This window comes from Nicotiana attenuata, unplaced genomic scaffold, assembly GCF_001879085.1.
Source record: "Nicotiana attenuata strain UT unplaced genomic scaffold, NIATTr2, whole genome shotgun sequence".
NCBI lineage: Eukaryota > Viridiplantae > Streptophyta > Magnoliopsida > Solanales > Solanaceae > Nicotiana > Nicotiana attenuata.
Window position 1 is genome coordinate 926,672 of NW_017670321.1, and position 21,883 is coordinate 948,554.

Consider the following 21,883-nt stretch of genomic DNA (forward strand, 5'->3'; position numbering starts at 1 on the left):
AGAGCCAATAGGACCGCGCCATATATCAAAATGACAATGCATGCCAAGTTAAATTAAATGGCCAATAAAGTTGCACCACATGTTTAAGTGACATGTTCTGGCCAATCAAATGTGGCCTTGTCACGCTTCAATCTGATTGGTCGGAAAGAGTTTGTTCTCATCAAAACTCTTCTCTTCCCCAACTATAAAAAGGGGTCTTCATAACTCAGAAAAGACGCTAGAAGTTATAGCAAGAAGCAAGAGAGAGCTCGTGGATCAAACACTGTAAATTCCTCCACAAGTTTCAAGCAATCAAGTTCAAGTTCAAGAAATCAAGTTCAAGCTCGAGAAATCAAGTTCAAGTTCAAGAAATCAAGAAATCAAGTTCAAGCTCGAGAATGAAGAACAAATCAATGTTCAAGGAGTATGAGTTCAAATCAAAGTTCGTGTTAGTTAAATTCAAGATCATCGTTCGTGGCAACAAATATAGATTCAAATCAAGCTCAAAGGCCCTTGAATTTATTTACTTTTGGAAAGAAGAATTAGAGAAATCCTGAAGATTGTAACACTCATATTGTTTGAAATAAAATACTGTGATTGTTGCAATATTTTTCGGTCTCGATTATTTTCTTGACGTAATTTATTGTCTACAGATGTATTACAATAGAATGAAAGCCTCTATTTATACTAGAGTTATGGGGTGTATGATCTACAAGTTATGCCCCATTAATTGCTAATATTAATGATATAATAAAAGGTAATAAAAAGTTAATAAAGAATAATAAAGGCTAATAAAGGCTGGAGATATCTTGGGGTATTTTGTAATGTTTCTGTAACAGTTATATCTTGAATTGCTATTTATCCGGCCACATGTTTGTATCCGGTGTCACCATCTTATCCGGCCACAGGTTTGTAGCCAATGTCAACATGATTGAAACACTGCTGACTGGTCATCCTTGATACGTGTTGCTATTTCACCCTACTTCTGAGACCAATTTTTATCATATACATATAGTTCTCTCACTTTCCAGTTACTCACTGTGAAGTTACCGGAAAGTAGAATTTTCACCCTTGTTACTGCCTCATTAAAAATCGTGCAGGAAAAATCTAATCTGGATAAAAACCAGATGAAGGAAAAAAGAGTGCAGAGCTTAGGGATTCATATGATAACTCCATCACTTATTATTCTTTCGTCCATGATCGATTGGCGCTGAATCTAGTACCACCATCATAGAAAACTTGATATCGGGTTTTTAGTACCCACCTGGAACTTTTAATCTTTGAATTTTGACTCTTGAATTTTTAGTTGTACTTAAAAACATTTCTTTGAGCTTTGACTTTTGGATTTTTTAGTTGTACCCAAAAGCGTTTCTTTGAGTTTTTAATTGCACCAAAATCTTTAATAACCTCGCGCTTAGAGACTGGGAATATTAATGACCAGTAGTTTTGTACTTCTGATTTTGATAAAATTCGGGAATTTATTGCTTCCGGTTAACTTTATGATTGGGAAACAAGACAACCGACCTTTAGCCATTTGATTGGATGGCTTCATAAGAGAAGGACCTTATGTTTACGATGCTTATGAAGCGGCCATCTCATGTTCATCCGGACACAGTTATTCGGACTCGTAATCCTTATTTGCTTTTGAGTGTGAGCAAATTTTAAGAATGGTTTTGTTCATTCAGTCATATCCGATAATATTCTAGAAGGTGCAAAGTTTTGCTTCATTCCATTCCTTGAACATACACAAGTGTTTATAGCTTTGCATATACAATAGTTTGCAGAAAATGAACAAATACTTTGCAAGAGAATTACGGTCGGGTTGATGTTTATTGGGTCTGGCCCGTTCTAGAATATGATTCCTTCTATTTCTTTTTTTCGGGGCTGATATGGCAGTCCCCAGTCCTTTTATTTATTCCGAAACCACTTCGGGCAATTTTCGATATCCTGTACGGACTGTGTCTGGGCCATCTTCAGATGTTTCCGGTACTTGTTGCGGTTTCTGCTGCTCCAATGCAACAGTCCCCATCGTTCGTAGACATTACTAGTTATTTTTGGGCGACTCGCTACGGGAACGCTCCTCCCTCCTATCAGTCCGGGACCTTAATTGGTATGGTTCAAATTGGTGTCCAAAATGCCTTTGATTAAAGTTCAGTTGACCTTGATTCTGGGCTGTAGAAGATGTCGATGTAATTATCTGATCATTTCTACGCGAATCTTTGACTCGTATATGTTATAAACATCTATCCACGTTGTTGCTTGAAATTCCAACAAACTCTCTTTCAACTTCCTCGAGGCATCGGAGGTTGAGGGATTAAGATACCCCTGGTAAATGCTTCTGTCGCCCACTTATCCGGTACCACTAGCAACATCATCCTCTCCTTTTGAAATCGGATCACGAACTCTCATAGCAACTCTGAGTCTTTTTGAGCAATTCTGAATATACCTGCTTTCCTAGCTTGAACTTTTCTTGCTCCAGCGTGAGTTTTGATGAAAGAATCTACAAGCATTTCAAAAGAATCAATTGAGTATTTGGATAAAAGTGAATACCATGTTAAAGCCCTTTTTGTTAGAGTTTCGCCAAATTTCCTTAACAAGACTGATTGGATCTCATGCGGAGCCAAATTATTTCTCTTCAGGGCTGTAGTGTAAGTTGTGATATGCTCTTGTCGATCTAAAGTTCCATCACACTTCGGAATGTTTGGCATCTTAAATCTTTTTTGAATCAACTCTGGAGCCGCACTTGGTTTGAGCGGTAACTGAAAACACTTTCTCGAGTCCAGACCCTTAAGTACCGGAGGTGCCCCCCAAATTTTATCCATCCGGGCATGAAACCCTTTAGCATTTAAATCCATTCGAGAATTTATTTCTCTCATACATCTCATGAGTTCGTCTTTGAAAGAATCGTCTGCGTTTTTTTCATTTTCAGATCCACTACCGGCACCATCTGCTTGATTGTTGTTTGTTCTGAACTCCCCTCGGTAACGATGTTACTGATTCTTGGTGCAGCTTGATTTATAGGAACGTCAGGAGGGACTCAAATTCCACCATTTGAATTATTTGTAGCCTCCGATATTACTTGTTGAAGCTCAGTCATTATCTGGTCCTATCTTGAGAGATGATTCATAATTTTCCGTTGTTGTGCTCTCAACATTATCACAATATCGACAACAAATGCATCATCCATATCATCAGGGGTAGGACTTCTTGTCCTCCTAATATTTTTATTTACCCGGTTAGGAGTTGACTTATTTCCATCGAGACAGGTTTCACTGGTTGAACCATCATATTGATTTCCTTCATGTAGATTATCCACGAGCTCGATATCATTATTTGTCCCAACATTGAGCGAGTTGTTGATATCATTAAGTTCCATAGTTGCTTTATGCTTACAACAGAAAAACATTAAAGTACGTTAATAAAAGATGAACAGATCAAAATAATACCACAATTTTCTAAATCCCACGGTGGGCACCAAACTGTTTACCCGTAAAACGGTACAGTTGAATTTGTAACATGGTTTATAGACACGTGAATTATTTTGACCCAATAAAATGAAGTAATGAGGTGCAAATAGAGTAAATAAGAATAATTGAAGTAGAGACATGCCTGAGCTTCAGAATGTTCCCACTAGGATCAATAATGAAAAATTTCGTCAACACTTGTATAAAGCTTGAGAGAAAGAATACTAGTCTTTTGCTATCAGTATTTCTTAATGTCTTACAATAGAATGAAAGCCTCTATTTATACTAGAGTTATGAGGTGTATTGTCTACAAATTATGCCCCATTAATTACTAATATAAATGATATAATAAATGAAAATTATCAAATATATCCTTATACTATCAAAAATAGTTTAAATATACCCATCGTTATACTATTTGGTCATTTCGGACCCTACCATTATACTATGTAACAAATACACTTATTTTGGACGGAACATCATGTGGTTGCACCAGACTAAATCAACCCATCCTATTTCTTTTAACCCGATTCATTTAAAAAACCACTACCCGACCCAAAGTCCACCCTCGTTGCTTCTCTCTGCTCTTTTCCTCCTCTCTTCTTCCTCACCTTACTGTTTGACTATGGCCTGGACTTCCACATGTGAACTCGCCAAAAATTACGGGGAATCTTCAGATTGTCACCCCGCACCTTCTCTTCCCCTTTCCTATACCTACACACATTTTTATTTGATTTATCAGTCTGAAGACGAAATAGATAGTTGAAACTCCGACCATCCAATTTTTTCAGCTTCGACGACCCTCTGACGACTTCTTACCCTATGCTGCTGCCTCGTCCTTTATTTCTTGTGTTTGTCACTGACAAGTAAACTTGTGTTTATTTTTGTTTTCACTAGATGAAAGGGCTCTTTTAAAAATGGATGTGATGTTCTTCCTTATGAATCTCTTTATATTTTTTTGAGTTTTTATTTAATGGATCTGTCTAATGTGAAATATGAGGTATCAATTGGTAAATTTTTACCAGATTCTGATGCTCTAGGTTAAAGGCATAAAAGTTCTCTTCTATACTTCCATAAATTCCAAGTCCATGGAATTATATGGTTGAATTATATATATTTAAGGAAGCAAACTAGTATGAGTTCTACCGGTAATGGTGTTTTGCAGTGTGTTACATGATTGGGCCTTTTATTTTGGTCAGGTGGCTCTTTTAAAGTGAATCTGGTTAAAAGAAATGGCTTGGATTGAATTAATTAGGTGCAGCCACGTGACATTCCATCTAAAATAAGGGCATATTTATTCTATAGTATAACGATAGGGTTCAAAATGACCAAATAGTTTAACGAAGGGTATATTTAAACTATTTTTGATAGTATGGGATATATTTGACCCTTTCTTCGTATAATAAAAAGTAATAAAAAGGTGATAAAGAGTAATAAAGGATAATAAAGCCTACTAAAGGCTAATAAAGACCTAAGGAATCTTGGAGTCTTCTATAATGTTTCTGTAACAGTCATATCTTGAATTGCTTCTTATCCGGCCACAGGTTTGTATCCGGTGTCAACATCTTATACGGTCACATATTTGTATCTAGTGTCAACATAGTTGAATCATTGTTGATTGGTTATCCTTAACACGTGTTGCTTTCTAATGCATCCTACTTTTGAGACCGATTTTTATCGTATGTAACGGTAACATACAACTCCTAAGTACTCGAGGATTTGTTAAAAAAAGAATTTCGGAACTCTTAGTGTCTCTTTATGCATTTTTCTATTTTATTTGTGCAGACGAGTTACATTTTAGGAGAGCAAATTGATTTTGAAAAAGTTGATCAGAGTGTTGTTAACCGATGTATAGTATTCGAGCTTTAAATTTAATGTTAATATATCTTTAAGTTATGCGCTTGACTAACCAAGGATATTCCCTCTCTCTTTATATATATATATATATATATATATATATATATATATATATATATATATCAAGAAAAAATTTAGGTACAAAATTTTTAATCACTATATGATGATAGATGGACAGACTCTACAAAATTAATAATAGAATTAACAGAAGTAGACATGACAAATAATGGAGGAATATTTTATTGTAGTCCAAATAATATGATAAATCTTGTAGAATTTGGAAAGCATATTAAAATAGGAATATATATATATATATATATATATATATATATATATATATATATAGATAGATAGATAGATAGATAGATAGATAGATAGATAGATAGATAGATAGAGAGAGAGAGAGAGAGAGAGAGAGAGAGANTGTGCTTGTAACTCTAAGTTAAGGACTACTTGTCCTTAATTTCTATGCTTGTAACTCTAAGTTAAGGATCAAGTGTCCTTAATTTTTGAACTTCTAACTCTAAGTTTAGGACCAAGTGTCCTTAACTTATGAGCTTGTTAATGTAAGTTCAGGACTAGTTGTCCTTAATTTATGAGCTTGTAAGTCTAAGTTAAGGACTACTTGTCCTTAGTTTTTGAACTTGTAACTCTAAGTTTAGGACCAAGTGTCCTTAACTTATGAGCTTGTTAATGTAAGTTCAGGACTAGCTGTCGTTAATTTATGAACTTGTAAGTCTAAGTTAAGGACTACTTGTCCTTAATTTTTGAACTTGTAACTCTAAGTTTAGGACTACCTGTCCTTAACTTTTGAACTTGTAGCTCTAAGTTCAGGACTACATGTCCTTAACTTCTGAACTTGGAACTCCAAGTTCAGGACTACCTATCCTTAATTTCTGTGCTTGTGACTCTAAGTTAAGGACTATCTGTCCTTAATTTCCATGCTTGTAACTCTATGTTAAGGACCAAGTGTCCTTAATTTTTGAAGTTCTAACTCTAAGTTCAAGACCAAGTACCTACCACAACCATGACTCTTTATGTCTTCTGCTATGCATTTTGTGTAACCCGGTAACACCTAGAATTGCACTGACTGTATTTGCCTCGCCAAAAACATCAAGATTACAATTATCAAAATCAATATTAATAGCAAAATTGGGAATAATAATTGATAGATACTTTATATTGTTTTAGGGTATGATTACGAAAATGAGTTGAAAAAGAAAGGGCAGTATATGTTCACAGGAACAAGACTTTTTGATTTGATTGAGAGTGGGAAGAATTTGATAGTTGTCAGCACAAGTTGGACGTTATCTTCATTATTGGTATACCAGGACTTGATAGAGGGTTTGGGAAGGAAAAAAGATAGAAGAAAGGGTAACAGTCTTTTCATATTAATTTTAATAGACTAGTGGCTACTATTGCTAAGCATTAAAAATGCTGGATAAAAAGTAAATACCACTTTAAAAAGTGGCTACCCCACACAACTTTTACTTTATCCGTTCGGCCAAAAGTGTGTATATATATATATATATAGATAGATAGATAGATAGATAGATAGATAGATAGATAGAGAGAGAGAGAGAGAGAGAGAGAGAGAGAGAGTTCTTATTTTAAAAGTATGTCTAATATCTTGAATTGCATAGTTCGACTTAGAACAGTGTTCCTGAAGTTAAACTTTAAGAAGTGAACTATAATCACAATGTTCTAAAGTTCAAGAAGTGGATATTTTACGCTTTTGATTTTTTTGATTATTTTCAAAATACTTTACAAACACTAACAATGTTTCAAACAACAACGAACTTCAGACAATTTTTTATTTAAAAATATCATATGTGTTTGGAGTTTGATTTGATTTATCAGACCAAATAATTCCTGACATTTTCGAATGAACTTTGGTCTAACTAGTTTTACCAATGATACATTATTTCACTAACGATATTTGAATTTTCATTTGATTATATTTTACCGATGGTTCCTCAAAAATCATTTATATTACTCTCCTTTATTTCTCGATTGGTACCTCAATTTCATTTATGCCATTTAAGCCTATTAGCGACAAAGTAAATATAAGATATTATGGGGCTTCATAGATTTAAGATTGATTACATAAATGAATTTTTGGAGATTTACGAACTTAAGGTATAGTTAATCTCACAAATCTGTTGGCCAACGCCTGAACATCTATAGCTAACGGTCTCTTCACAGCTGGAATGAATGCTAAACTCCCCATGATTGGTTCTTTTTATTTGTTACGATAGCAATAATTCTTTCACAACTAGCTGCCAAGGCTTTTGCTAAGCAACATCAAATCAAACTCATTAACATGACAATGTTAATAGGAGCCACTGAGATTTCTTCTTCTAACTCCTTCCTAAGTTGGAGGAACTAATAATCTAATATCATGTTTGGCCAAACTTCTAAAACCAACTTATTTTGAAATGTATTTTTTTTTTCAAAAGTACTTTTCAAAAAAAATACTTTTGGTAAGAAGCAACTTGTGTTTAACTAATTAATTTAAAAAGCACGTTTGAGCAACAATTAGTATTTGACTGAAGCTTTTAAAAAAATGCTTCTAATAGCTTGTTTGGCCAAAACACGTTTTTTCCTTCTAACGTTGAAGTGTTTGGTTAAGCTTTTAGAAGAAAAAAAGGTGCTTTTGAATAGAAGCATAAGTATTTTTTGAGAAGCAGAAAAAAGTAATTTCTCCCGATAAACACTTTTTAAAATAACACATTTGAGAAACATACACTTAAAAGCACTTCTAAAAGCCTGGCCAAACACTAATTGCTGCTCAAAAGTACTTTTTAAATTAATTAGCCAAACACAAATTTTTTCCTACCGAAAGTTCTTTTACAAAAAGCACATTTGAGAAAAAACACTTCTCAAAATAAGCTGATTTTAGAAGCTTGGCCAAACATGCTATAACCGTATTTTCTGAAAAGTACTTTTGAGGAGAACGATACTTTTTTTGCTTCTCAATAACTTGTTTCTTCTTATAATCCAAAGTACTATTCTTTCCGGGAGAAATTAAAAAATAGCCAGATTTACAAGTGGTCGTTCAAAAATAGCCAGTTTCAAAAGTAATCGAAATTTAGCCACTTTTCATGTAAAGATAAATGTGAGCGAAAACACTGTTCAAAACCCGAAAAATACGCCAGTATATTATGCTGGAGTTCCAGCATAAGTATACTTGAACTCCAGCATATTATACTAGAGTTCCAGGATAAGTATGCTGGAACTCCAGCATAATATGATGGACTTCCAGCATAAGTATACTAGAACTCCAGCATAATATACTGGAGTTCCAACAAAGTATACCGGTCCAGTATAATATGCTGGAAGTTCATACACAAGTGCTCGAATCTCCAATATTTATGCTGGAACTTTCCGTGTGTTGGAGTTCCAGCATAATATGCTGGAAGTTCATACACAGGTACACCGAACTCCAGTATATTATGCTGGACGGTCTCTGTTGCAGCAAAATAGTGGCTATTTTTCATTGACTTGGTAAACGCTGGCTATTTTTTAATGACCAGTCCGAAAACTGACTAGACCGTGCTATTTTTACTTTCTTTCCTTCTAAGAACTTGGCCAAACACTTTAATTTTGAAAAAAATACTTTTGGCCCAAAAACAGGGGGCAAAGATTGGCCAAACAGGCTATAAGTGGCCACAAGTATAATATTGCTTTTAAAAAGTGGCTACGCCTTGAATAGCGCTGTGCAAATACTCTGCCCCATTTTACGGTGTGTTGTCGCGTGGCCAGTTATATGAACTCGGCCCAATAGCCGCTCCAACTCCAAGCCCCAAATTTTCCTCAACAAATTCAAAATCCCCAACTGATATCCCTCTCTCAGCACAGCACAAAATGGTTAAATCCAAAAAATCCTTTTCAAATCTCCATTTATGATATCTCTCCTTCAGGCCAACGCACTATTTCATCCGTATCTTCTATCCGGCTCGGCGGAACCCTACACCAGGTGGCGGCCGACGGCAAGGCAATTTCTCCGGCCTCATTCAAAACCCTATGTATAAATAAAACCCTAGCTACTCTCATTGTTAACATGGCCGGGGGACCGATTCGGGAGCAAGCTCTACCGCTACTCGCAGCCGCTAATAACCACGGTGATTTGACAGTAAAGCTATCTTCGTTGAAGCAACTGAAAGATATACTGTTATCAGCTGAGCCATCACAGGTTGCTGAGCTTTTCCCTTATTTAATAGACCTTAAGTCATCGCCCCAAAGTCTCGTTCGCAAATGCCTCATTGAGTAAGTTAATCCTTTTCCATTTTGTATGGTACTAGTACAATTAGGAACTCAACCATTTTTTATATAGTTCGTAAATATGTATAAATTTTATTTTAAATTTAAAAGTATCAGCATTGAGATAAAATATTGAACTTTTGGGAGTACATGGTAGTGTCTCTTTTGGTGATAGGGAGTGGTAAATAGTGGGTGCTTGAATCAAATTGGCTTAGTTTCTGCTAAGGAAATAAATTATTGCACCTTTTTGTGTGATTGAATTGGTTCGTTAGATTTGTATTAGAAGTTTATTGGTATGTTAGGTACAAATATATGTTTCAAGGTAGCGGAGGGTGTTGCATTTATGTATTTCCCTTTTTGTGATTGACAAGGATTGATAATTACAGCTTGACACCTTCTTTTGCACATAATAAAGGTAGGTCTTGCTAAAATTTAATTACTCCTGGACAGGAGAGGTTGCTCTAGCTGTCAGAGCCATCTGCTTCTAACCAAGAGGTTGGGCGGTCAAGTCAGCAAGGGGGTGGGGGTGGAACAGGGAATTCCACTCTTCGTCCCTGAGTAGGGGTATTTATTTGGGGGTGGGGTACCAAATGAAAAACATAATAAAATTGATTACTTGCTGTTGCAATTGGTAGTTGGTAAGTTGCTGTCAGCTGATGCTAGAATAGAGTTGTAACAAATGTGCTTGCATGCGATTGGTATTCTGATTTTATGGATATTGGTTTTTTCTCGATATTGTTTTCGTCATTCTAACCTTATTGTACATCTATGTCAGGGTAATTGAGGTGGTTGGGATGAAAGCAAAAGAGCATTCATTGGTGTTAATGCCCGTGTTATTCGCATGTTTAAAAGATACAAGTTCCATGGTGACAAAGCAATCAATTATATCTGGCATGAAAATCTATTGTGGCGTGTTGGAGGAATTATCATATCAGGTCACATGCTTGTTCATAGTTCTGCATTTGCTTCTTTTGCTCTATCTTGTTGACTGAGCCTTCATGCAGCATAGGCTTGTTCCACTCTGATCTTTAGTCATGGCTGTAAATCTTCTGAGGAGATCTTTGGTCTCTTCATCCCTTATCCCCTCCAAAAAAAAGGTTTGGTCTCTGCAATGCGAGTCTTGTGACTTGGGCCACCTCATTTGTTTTCTGATGTTTTAGACTTGTTAGTATTTTACCATAAATGCATAAATTTCATCTGTGCTCAATCAGAAGCTTGGATGATAACGTGTTGGTTAGGGATGATAAGATTTAAAGGAGGCCGAAGGCTAATCTTGTAGGCTCTCTTTCAAGTTTGGAGACACAATGTTTGGTTCTGAAATCTTCTTTTCGTGCTAGTTCTTTCTGAAAGATTTTAAAACCAAAAATGTAGTAAACAGATGCTAGTTAACATAGCTTGACATTTCTATGTAATCATATAGTGGTATTCCCTTTGTTCATTTAGTAATTATTCATTCACTCTAGAAAGCAAAGTGAAGTTTGGTCGGTTGACGGCAGATTAAGTATTTTTGTGCCTGACTAGTGCCATTAGTGATTGCTGTACTATAGAGGGTTGTGCGGTATAAAGAACGTGTTGGCAGGGAGGTTGATGCTATAAGATGTGCTTTTAATACCTTAATGCTTCATGCCTATCTTGTCAGGTTCTTGAAACTATGCTAGATTTTGTTTTAACAGAACTTATCTTTTTGTGTCTGATATGCATTAGAGTCGCTAGCTTTGGTTGGGTGTGTGGTTGTGTGTATGTATATTATCTTTAAGTTTATCCTCCCCATCCTTGTGCACTTTCTGTTACTCCTTCAGTCCCAATTTATGTGGCATCGTTTGACTTTGCCCGTAAATTATGAAAGGACTTTTTAAAATTTGTGGTCTAAAATTAACCTTAGACATTTGTGGCCATAAATCATCTCTCTAAGGGTAAAATGGAAACTTTGACGTTAAATTGTTTCTAAACAAAGAAAGGCGACGTTCTTTTTGAGACGGACAAAAAAGGAAAGAGTGCGACAGAAATTGGGACAGAGGGAGTACATGTTTAATTTGTCATTCTGTTCAAGCTTATCTTCTTCTCTAATACACTTGAGGTTCTAAATCCTTCTTTTATAAATTATAGTTTTACCGGCATGGTATAGTTGAGAGGTGGCTTGATGAGCTATGGACATGGATGGTCAAGTTCAAGGATGCTGTCTTTGGCTTTCTTTTTGAGGTATCTTGTTTTGCTCGTGTAGTGTGTGCTTGTTGGCTAGTGGACTTAATTATCAATTTTGTTGTCACTTAGATCTAGGAACCGCAGCACCTTTTTGAATTCGTCCTCACAGCAACTTGCCAAAATGTTTATTCTAAAGCTTATCCTTTTCCTCTCCGTTGCTAAACGGTTTACAGTTTTACCTTGTAGAGGTTCCAACAAACTTCATATTGGACATCATCAGGATCATGATATTTTATGAACTTTTAAGACAGAATCATAATATTTTGGTGAACTAATAAAAAAGGATCATAATATTTTGTGAATGTTTTACAAATAATAAACTAGAACTTTTTGGCTGTTGGATATCTCTAATATGGTGAGAAGATTCATCCTTCCGTAGGTACTTATTTATTTACTAGACTGGTATGCCCGTGCAAATGCACGGGCCTGACGTGTGAGTCAACGCATTATGTTTGCCCAGAACAATGAAACTAAAAAAACATAATCTAACAAATTATGAACAACAAATTAAAGAAAGAATCTAGAAAGTCAGTTAGCATTTGGCACGAATAGATAAATTGAAGAATATTGTAAAGCACAAATTAAAAAGCCTTTTATTGAATTGATATAACAATCTGGTAAACTTGAAATCCTAGACCTGTATCTTTGCAACCAATATATGAGATTTAGTGAATATGTTGCTTTACAACTCAAGATCAGTCAAAAAGAAAAAAAAACAAATTATGTTGACACTAGAGTCTTTCATTTTTAGTTATAGAATGACCAATAATCTGGAAGAACATAATGTAGAAGATTTTATGAGAACAGAGATCGGAGAGAACACATGGTTCAATTTGTTTTTTTCTTCCTTAAGTTTCAACGCAAAATTAAGCAAATGAAGTATCTACTTGAAAAAATGGAACAACCTTCTACTGTTGTAGGAGAAAGAAAATAATACACTTTCAGCTTACTTAGCTAGCACTGAAAATAAGTCCAAGAATATTAATCAGCTAAATAACTGATCATCAATAGCTCCAGTAACTAACTGGAGCTTGTGGCTTCTCGTTAATTAATGAGTTCAACTTGTGATGTCTTCCCTTCCGCAGAGCATACCTGTGCTTCCTGCTCCAGTGAGCTAAGACCTCTTTGCTGCAAGCTTTAACCCAAACTTCAACAACCTCAAATCTAGAAACATTTGCCAACTTATGAATAGTGGAAATAAAGCTAAGAGAAGCAAGGCCTTCTAACTATTTTTGTCACAAAATGTCTAACACAATATGTTCGGTATGTGCTGAATTCATGGAATTAACCGACAACTCCGATATAGCAGTTGACTAAGCCTAAGCACATAAAGTTAAAATTAATAAAGTTTCGATATGAAGCACTTAATGGCCTCGAAAACTATTGGTCCATCCGTCTATGATGTAAGAAAACACAGCACCACAACTTAGAGACACGAAAGTAGTAGCATGCACCAAGAAAGATAAATAAAATAAAAGGTTCACGACTGGTTGGTAACAAATGAATCACGACAGACATCATTTTGTATGAGAAGAAAGCACCAAAGCAAATTTATTTGAGTCTTACTTATCATTCATGAACTTCCAAAATATTGGACCATCATTTATCTTTTTGTCCTTGACTCCATGCAAGTCATATTTTAACAATTTGGTACATTGCCTGAAAATTCTCTTTAGTTAATTAAAAGGTAACCCACGATGATCAACCTAATATTCCCTGCCTATTTTAAAAACTTGACCTTCAAGCCTTTATAGAAAGGTTTTCTTTATCTAAGTTTTAACGAATATAAACTAATACTCTGTAATTATTTAAGCCTATATACGATATCTTTTCAATCTGTAACTCTAGTTATCACATTTTTCTTCCTAAAGACTCGAGAGTGATATAAATTAAGCCTACTAATTCATACTCTTTCAGTTATTATTTGGCATTTCTTTTATCTAACCATTCTTCTTTTCGATATTTTACACCAATATATAACCATTTCTTATAATTCTAGTATAAAATTTATCCTAAGTTGCTTCTCTTTATCACTATCCTAGTCGTGAGAAGCCAAGTTTTACAGGATAGGGATTGATATAAGAATATGTACCGCAGAGCATTGTCTCACCGTTCACCAAACATGTGGTTAAGAATTTAGAAGCCAACTATTCAGTCTACCAAAGGTTACAGAATGATCTCTCCTTGTTCCACTTTTACATGGTTGTTTGATGTTTGCTTCATTTAGTGGGGTTTTTAAAACAACTTTCTTTGAGACAAAGATCGTCGGAAAAGTTTTTCCATATTAGTAGTATACTCTAACCTTCAATTAATGTCGATAAATGGTATATATATCATCCTGAAATAGAGAATATCGTTTATTTGTCTGTCTTTATTATTGTTATGGTGGAACTCATCTTACATATTGGATTTTCTAAAACCAAATTCACAAAAGAGTTAGTTATAAGAGCATGCATATGCAGAAATACCGAATAGACCAAAGCAAGAAGCCCAAAAAATTAAGCTCACAGCCATGGAAATTGTAGTAGATCAAAGACAAGAACCGAGACCCAAGCACTCAAGCAGAAAGACTACGCAATCACCGAAAAGTAAAGCTATGGAAAAGAAAGTGAGACAAACGTAAGAAGAGAAAATAAAAAAATCGAAGGCTATTAAAGGTTGCAGATGGCTGTTCTTCAGGAAAGGAGAAGAATAAAAGCAAAATAAGATTCATACAGTGAAATCCAATAAAACAAAATAAAGAAGAAATAAGAGGAACAAACCTCCTGCAAAAATGTTCCATTCTCAGAAACTCTCCGGAATACTCTGCTATCTTTGAGTGAAGATCAGTTAGAAAAGTGATGAGAATAGGGAAAGCAATGTATTGGACAGGGAAGAAGAGAATGGAGACTGAAAGAGTTCGAACCACGTGTTTTTCATCTGAAGCAATAGGAAGGTAAATGAAACTTCTCAACAGACAGCTGGTTTGCTGGAAAAAAAGCTGTACTACACGTGTTGATAGGATTAGAGAAAAACAGTAAACTGCCAATAAAATAGGCCCGAGTGCATAGTACAAGTTGGAAATGCAGTGTTCGTCCTTCTTGAACATTTATATATAGTAGTAATTTATTTGTTTATTTATTTATTCATTCTGGACTTCTGGTTTGGGGTGGGGTGGGAAGTAAAATTATCTCTTTACCCTATGTGACTAGCTGCTAGGTTACTACAGGAGGAGCGGTCTATTCAAAGAAGGAAATGTAAGCAAGAGAATGCCCTTTTAGTTCCTTAGATTAACTATATCGTTTCTTTCATCGTTATGAAGCTCAGGGTCTATTTAAAAAGCGGTCCAAGTCTATCGAGCTTTAAAGTGTGGGCCAGTGTTGTGAAGAGCGTGAGCGAGGAAAAGCGACAAGCCCCTTTTCGCTTAAAGCGAGAAGCGAGAAGCGAAGTGCTCGCTTTTTTGAAGTGAAGCGGAATTTAAAAAAAAAAAAAAAAATAAAAAAAATACTGCATAGGCAATAATGGCAGTAGCTAAAACGAAAAAATTTGGCAGCATTTCGCTGCAATTTAAGACTCAAAAACAGTAAACGAAAAAGAAGAAAAGAAGAAGAGGATGAGAAAAGAAGAATTGAAGGGAAAAGAAAAAAATTGCCAGCGAATGCAATTTTGAGACTGAAACAGTGAAAGAAGAAGAAGAACTTGAAATCACATACCTGGGCTTGCTCTTGATGAACTTGAAGTTGAAAAGTGCAGAAAATGGGAATCCTAGTTGCCTGTTGTTCTCTGCTGCTCGATGGTCTTTTAAAAAAAAGAGAGCTTTTCTAACTTTTAATGCTGGCAGCCGTAATATGTAGAAGCGCTCGCTTCCGTCGCTTCTAATGCTTCTAACGCTTCTCGCTTTTTTTGCGAAGCGCTCGCTTTACTCAACCTGCTACGCTTCACATCACAGAAGCACCCGAGGTAACGCTTTGCTTCGCTTCACGCTTTAAGCGCTGAAGCTAGCGCTTTTCACAACACTGGTGTGGGCTTTAGTTAAAAAAAGCGCAACAAAGAAAAAATAAAAATGTATATGTAATGCAAAGAAAAGTGACAATTTAATTCATAATGATCTCCTCAACAATTAATATATCTTTTTGCCAATCATATTTATTGTTTTGTACACCGCTTTATTCAAGATAGAACTTATAGGCAATGAGGTGCAGGCCTTAGTGTCTTGCCTACATTGAAGCGCAGCGTAAGTGAGGCGAAGCGCAGCCTAAGTGAGGCGAAGCGCATACCCTGATCTTTTCTGAGCTTCAGGGATTAAGCCCGCCTCAAATGAGAGTATGAAAATACATATTCTCGACCTTTTGGCTTAGATCAAGTTAGTATGTATGAAATGACGAGTCACTTTCTCCCGCTTTGTGCCTGTGTGTCTGTGTTAGAATATGTCCTGCACAGTAGGTGTCTGTGTTAGAATATGTCCTGCCCGCCCTACTGTGCAGGATAGGAGAGAAGGAAATTATCAGAGAATGTTTAAGTTGTGAGGGAGAGTCTGGTTATCTAACGTGAAGAAGATGAAGTAGATGTAAGATTTAAAACAGGCTTCTGTCAAGTTCTGCAAAAAAGGGAATCTAAGTTTAACTTTGTGCCTAGGTGTCAAATGATGATTTACTCTTTGCATTTATGTACCTATTTTAGCCTCATTTTAGTAGCCAGTTTCGGAAGTTACTGCATTTTGGAAATAAGGAGATGAATGGATATCTGCGAGCATGAGGTTTACTTATATATATTGTCCAGTCTCGAACCTTGAAGTGCAGTGTTTCATGATGATGTCTTTGTGAGATGTGCTACCAATTGTTTACCTAATTTAGACTTACGGTTCCTTGTATTTTGCTCTGTTAATCTCTGGGGTGCAGGAGGGCTTAGCAAAGGGGAAGTAGAAGAAAAAATAAATCCATTTTCGGGTCTCCCTGATTTGCTTTAGGGATGTCCTTCCGCTAATTGTTTGGCACATACAAATGACATGCTTTTTGGATATGTTTTTACAGGCAGGCCCAATTGGTACAAAACTGCTGGCATTGAAGTTTCTCGAAACGTATATTTTACTTTTCACACCGGATACAAATGATTCTGAAAAGTATGTAGCACAAGGTAAATTTTTACAGAACATCAAGGATGGGAAGATTTATCATGATTCGCTATTATTAAATGTAGCTTATCAGCAAAGAATCACTAGGATAGTTTTATTCCTTTATCCGTTTTCCATGTTTTCTGTTTGCTGATTCTGATATTTGTTTGTGCTTTTAATGCGTCATTTATTTATGCCTGCAGCTAAGCATGGATGGAGTTTTAATATTTCATGGGTAGTTGGTCATCACCCTGTTCTTGATCCGGCTGTTCTTACATCAGATGCCAAAAATACTGTTGGCACTCTATTGGATTTATTGCGCTCAGCTAGTTCTCTTCCTGGTTTACTAACTATTTCTGTAATTAATAGGTGAGCTTTTATCTGTTTTACTCAAAAACTTGTATTATTTATTCGGTAAGTGCTATGCTTGATCTCCAGGGATGATTCGAAATTCATCTATTCTAGTTGAAAGATTTCTGTGTGTTGTTCATTCTTTTCTGTATGAGAGGAGTCCTATTTGTGAATGGATAGAGGTTGAGAAAATAGACTTGAAGAAGTTAGTGTTAGTTCAAGGTTAGGAAATTGCATGAGTTGCAGTTTCAGATTGAGGGCTGTCAATACCGAGATCGGCTGATAAGTTTCTAGTTAGGGTGGGTTTGTTGGTGCCATTATTGGTGATGCTGATCACCTAGGGTACATTCACTAGGAGCTTTGAATTCCTTTACGTCATACATAAGCCACATTTTTCTTCTGTAGAATATAAGGAGCACATATGAACAAGATCTGTGTTGTGAGTGTGCTTCTCATGTTGAAGTTATATATGTGGAGCCGTGGAGGTCTTTTAAGACTATGTGGATTTTCTGCGTCAATGCCTGTAAGGACTTTGGGCCACAGTGTTAAGTGGGTAATGCCTAACAGTGTTAAGAGCTTGTTGGAACAATGGCATCATCAGAAAATGGCAAAAAGGAACAAACAGTATGGAGGACAATTCTTTTGTGTTTTATGGACAATATGGCTGGAAAGAAATAGTGTTTGTTTTGAGGGGAGATGACAACATGTTTTCAGAATTAAGAATAGCTGTCTTTTGAACTTGTATTTTTGGTGTAATACAAGTACTATTGAAACTATGGAGCAATACTTGGACTTTTTAGAAGAGATAGGAGATTTGTAGTTGCCATGTAAGTGGCTTCGGCAGATGCTGGACTGATGTAACTTGTACCATCTTGGTACCTTCTTAATAAGATCTGACCTTATAAAAAACAAGGACTTAGGGCCACAGCTACTTAGAAAACTACATTCTGCTAAGTTGTGATTTTTCTGCAATGTGATATGCTCTTCTAGGATATATTAATAAATTGTTTTGCAGATTATGACTGAACTCAATAAAAAAATACAATCCCGCCACTATTAACTGCTAGAAAGATCTCTCCCTGTCTGTTTCTTTTTCTTTTTGGAACGAATTTCTTCTATGTTTTTCAGAAATGTAGTAGATAGGTTTTGACAACAAATTGGTGTGGCATCAATGAAATGATCTTTGAGTTATCATGAAAAAACATGCTTTGAAAGAATAAACTGCTTAAGAGCAAGGTATGTATTATGTAATGAAGATAATTGAGTTATTATCTTTCTGCTTAGGGAAAGCCAATCTTTCTGGTATTTGTTAAATCACTATAAGCAAAGGAGTACCTTTGCTCAGCTTCTCTATCCTCTTTATTTTTTTGGTGTTGAAATGTGTGAAATATATTGTACTTAAAGGTGATATGCAAAAGTCATGCTTCGAGCTAGGTACTAACATTTAAGTGCTCTATCTGTGATTCTGCAACTGTAAAATTGTTACGGTAAAAAACTTCAAGTATGGAAGCAAATCAAAAGAGAACAAACTTTTATGGACGCAAGTGCTTATTATCATAAGGAGGCAGATTTAACATTCAAATCAGATAATACGTCTTAACCCACCTCTGTAAATATAATGCTGTTGTATTCTGAAAGAAATGAGCTGAGGGAGAGAAAAAGTTCTCTACCAGCAAAGTAAGAATGCGTCCTGGTACATCCAACAGTGTGATCAATGTGTCGCTGTTTTGCACCTATTTAATGTTTTAGGACCTCTGCACATAACATTAAAAGAAGAGATGGAAATAACAAACTTCTCTAACTGGTTGTGCAAGCATGCAATCAAGTTGAAATTGAAGTGTAGGGTCGGTGTTTAAGTAATTGTCTAGAATGGTGTTGTTTGGAGTTAATTAAATCTTATTACTTTATAAAAAAATGATTATGCTTATGTAGAGTTTTCTTCTAAGAAGTGAAAACATATGGGCTGTTATTTTTCCTTTTGAATTCTTTTTATCCTAAAGGTACGTGTGCCCCCGTACTAAAAATGTTTTTTTTTGGGGTTTCAGATGAGATGGTAAAACCAATTCAAATGTTTTTTTTGTTCTTTATATTGTGTATGTTAAGTTAGAGTATCTTTTCAAGTCAAATACATTTGGCAACAGGACCTGTGTATGTTTTGACAGATGGTTTCACATTGGTGTAAGACATCAGGATTCTTATTTATCTCTATGTGATGGGGCTAGACGAACTTACTCTGGTTCCTGTACTTTTGTCTCTGTCTTTCTTGATTTCTTTCTAGACATGAAGTGTCATTTTAATGTAAAATTCCTTTCGAGTAAAGATAAAAGGATACATGACAGATCTAAACTACAGGAGTGGAAATAAACAAGAAATTTGTTTGTTTTTCTGATTTCGTGATACTAAAGTGTACAAATTTCCGATAACGTGGTGTCTGTGTCAGCTAGCACACCTTCACTAATTTACAGGCACCTGTTACCTCCCACCGGTACAAGTACATGGTAAATCTGTCCACCAAGGCATTGACAAATGGGAACCTACGTAAAATGTACATTAAATACCATGTTGCTCCCTCTCTCTTAAAGAAATCATATGACTTCCCATTTTGTCTTTCTTAAAATTGTCACTTCAGTCTTCCCTAGGAATCTTATTCCTCACTATTCACTTTATACTGCTGTTACTTTATTAAAGTATATCACTATAAATGTCACATGTCTTCTTTAAAGATCTCAATAACCTTCAAGAGGCTAACTTTTAGCTCTATTTTAATGTCACCTTTTTCTTAACGTATTAATTAATTTCAACTCTACTCTTATTACCCGTGTCAAGTCAAACTAAGACTAAGTCTGGTAAAGCGGGAGCATGCTCTGGGGTTACTGGCTGCTTTCATCAACAAGACAAGTTGTTTCTTATGCCTATTTTAAAATGACTTGAGATGACATTTACTTCTGTATGGAAGCAACTATAATGTGACAATTAGTTTTGACTTGCTGTTGGTATTATTATGGTAGTTGATAAAGTTTTGTTTCTTTTCCCGGTGTAAATGGCAACATGCCGCTGATCTTTGCCGAAAGTTTTTGTTACATTTGCCAGAAAGATCTAATCTGAAGATCCCTTGTCGTACCTCTCAGTAGATTCCATGTTGCCCCAGCTAGATAAAACTACTTGCTGCCCTTGCTTCTGAAATCTGAACTCCAAAATTTTTTGTGGTGATTTCTGTTTTGTTTATTATTTTGAATTTATGGAGAGATGACAGATGCTTGGTAATGGCTGTAGTTCAGGTTCAACTGCTTATTTTTGCTGTTATTGCAGCATGAGCCCAGCTTTTTAACGTGGAGTTAAAATGGCATTTTGCTTGGAATGCTGAACTGATGGTTCAGATAACTGATCTAAAAGTTAGCTGATTTCCACAAGATTGACAGATGGTAGGGCAGATTAAGCGGTGGATAAATTGGTCACATCATTTGCAATAAGAACTCTTTGGACAAGCTATTAACCAAGCATTGTACTTTTTCGGAGACAACATTAAAGTTTAGCAAATTTTGATCTCTTTAATTGTACATAATCGTTACCTTGTAGTGTCTGAGACAAGTATTGGTTGATAATGTATTGCTATGTTTTGTAACATTGACACACTTCTTATTACCCAGATAATCAAATTTTTCGACAGGGTTTTCTCCCTGGATAAACCTTCTGTTGTCACTTCTGTTTTTTTCTTTTTTGCTGCTGTTACATTGTCAAGTTTACTGTATGACATGCCGTATTTCACATTACTTTTGAACTTATAAATTGGTGATACTGTACTTAGACCTTTTCTATAGGTAATTGTGAATCTGTGAAGTTTTCCTAAATAAAAAATCCCTTGAGGAACTCCTGTTATGGTGCCACTAAAATTTCTGTGGTATGAACACTTTTTTCTTCATCTTGTCAACATTTTAAATTCCTCCCAAGTGTGGACAGTGTCGTACCGCGAATCCTGTAAATGTGAATTGACTCTTTGCATTATTTCAAGCAATAATACATCGTTATCAATTGTAATAAGCAAAGAATACATTAAAAATTTGCTACTTAATGGCATTTTGAAAGCAGAAACAGATAAAATGCCACACTGGTTTTTGAATGACAAAATCTATAGACTCTGGGAAAGACTGCATGTAGATTGTTATGTTGTGTTGGAAATTTCCCTGCTTTTATGAGCACTTCTTTATCTTGTTTAGAGTGTCTTGGTTCGATATGACTGAAAAGGAATGTGATCCAAGTTTTGCAGGGCATGTCTTTCCTTTAGGAGGAACACATATGTTGTCAATTGCAGGATATTATGTTCTGTTCTCCTTTTCCCGGGAATGACAAATTCTGATATATTGTGATGTTAAACGAGTTTAAAGCTCTCTCTTGTCAAGCAGAATGTTTTAGTTGCTTTGGAAGATGAAATCAGTGGACTTCCATTTTAGTTGGATAACAGGGCAGCACAGTATTGCCTTAGCATCTCCTTGACACCAAGTAACGAGTAGCTTCATGTAACATATTTAAATGATGAAACTAATGGCCCTCATTGTGGCAAAACATTAGATTAGAAAAGAAATTGAGGATGACATATTCTTTTGATAAAGTAATAAATTTCACTAAAACAGGGCAAAAACGCCCCCGTATACATGATGTAATTGAGGATGATTAACTCGAG

At 35.6% G+C, this 21,883-nt stretch overlaps 1 protein-coding gene across 2 annotated transcripts in view; it reads left to right on the forward strand.

Moving 5' to 3' along the window:
• The first annotated feature begins 9,084 nt into the window (after positions 1 to 9,084).
• Positions 9,085 to 21,883, forward strand: part of LOC109237828 (symplekin) — a 34,027-nt gene continuing 21,228 nt past the window's right edge. For both annotated transcript variants that reach the window (XM_019404215.1, XM_019404216.1), the window contains exons 1-5: positions 9,085 to 9,569; positions 10,339 to 10,498; positions 11,670 to 11,762; positions 16,775 to 16,877; positions 17,058 to 17,223. In XM_019404215.1, the coding sequence (XP_019259760.1) occupies positions 9,364 to 9,569; positions 10,339 to 10,498; positions 11,670 to 11,762; positions 16,775 to 16,877; positions 17,058 to 17,223 (728 nt within the window). In that variant the 5' untranslated portion in view covers positions 9,085 to 9,363. The remainder of the gene's footprint in view (positions 9,570 to 10,338; positions 10,499 to 11,669; positions 11,763 to 16,774; positions 16,878 to 17,057; positions 17,224 to 21,883) is intronic.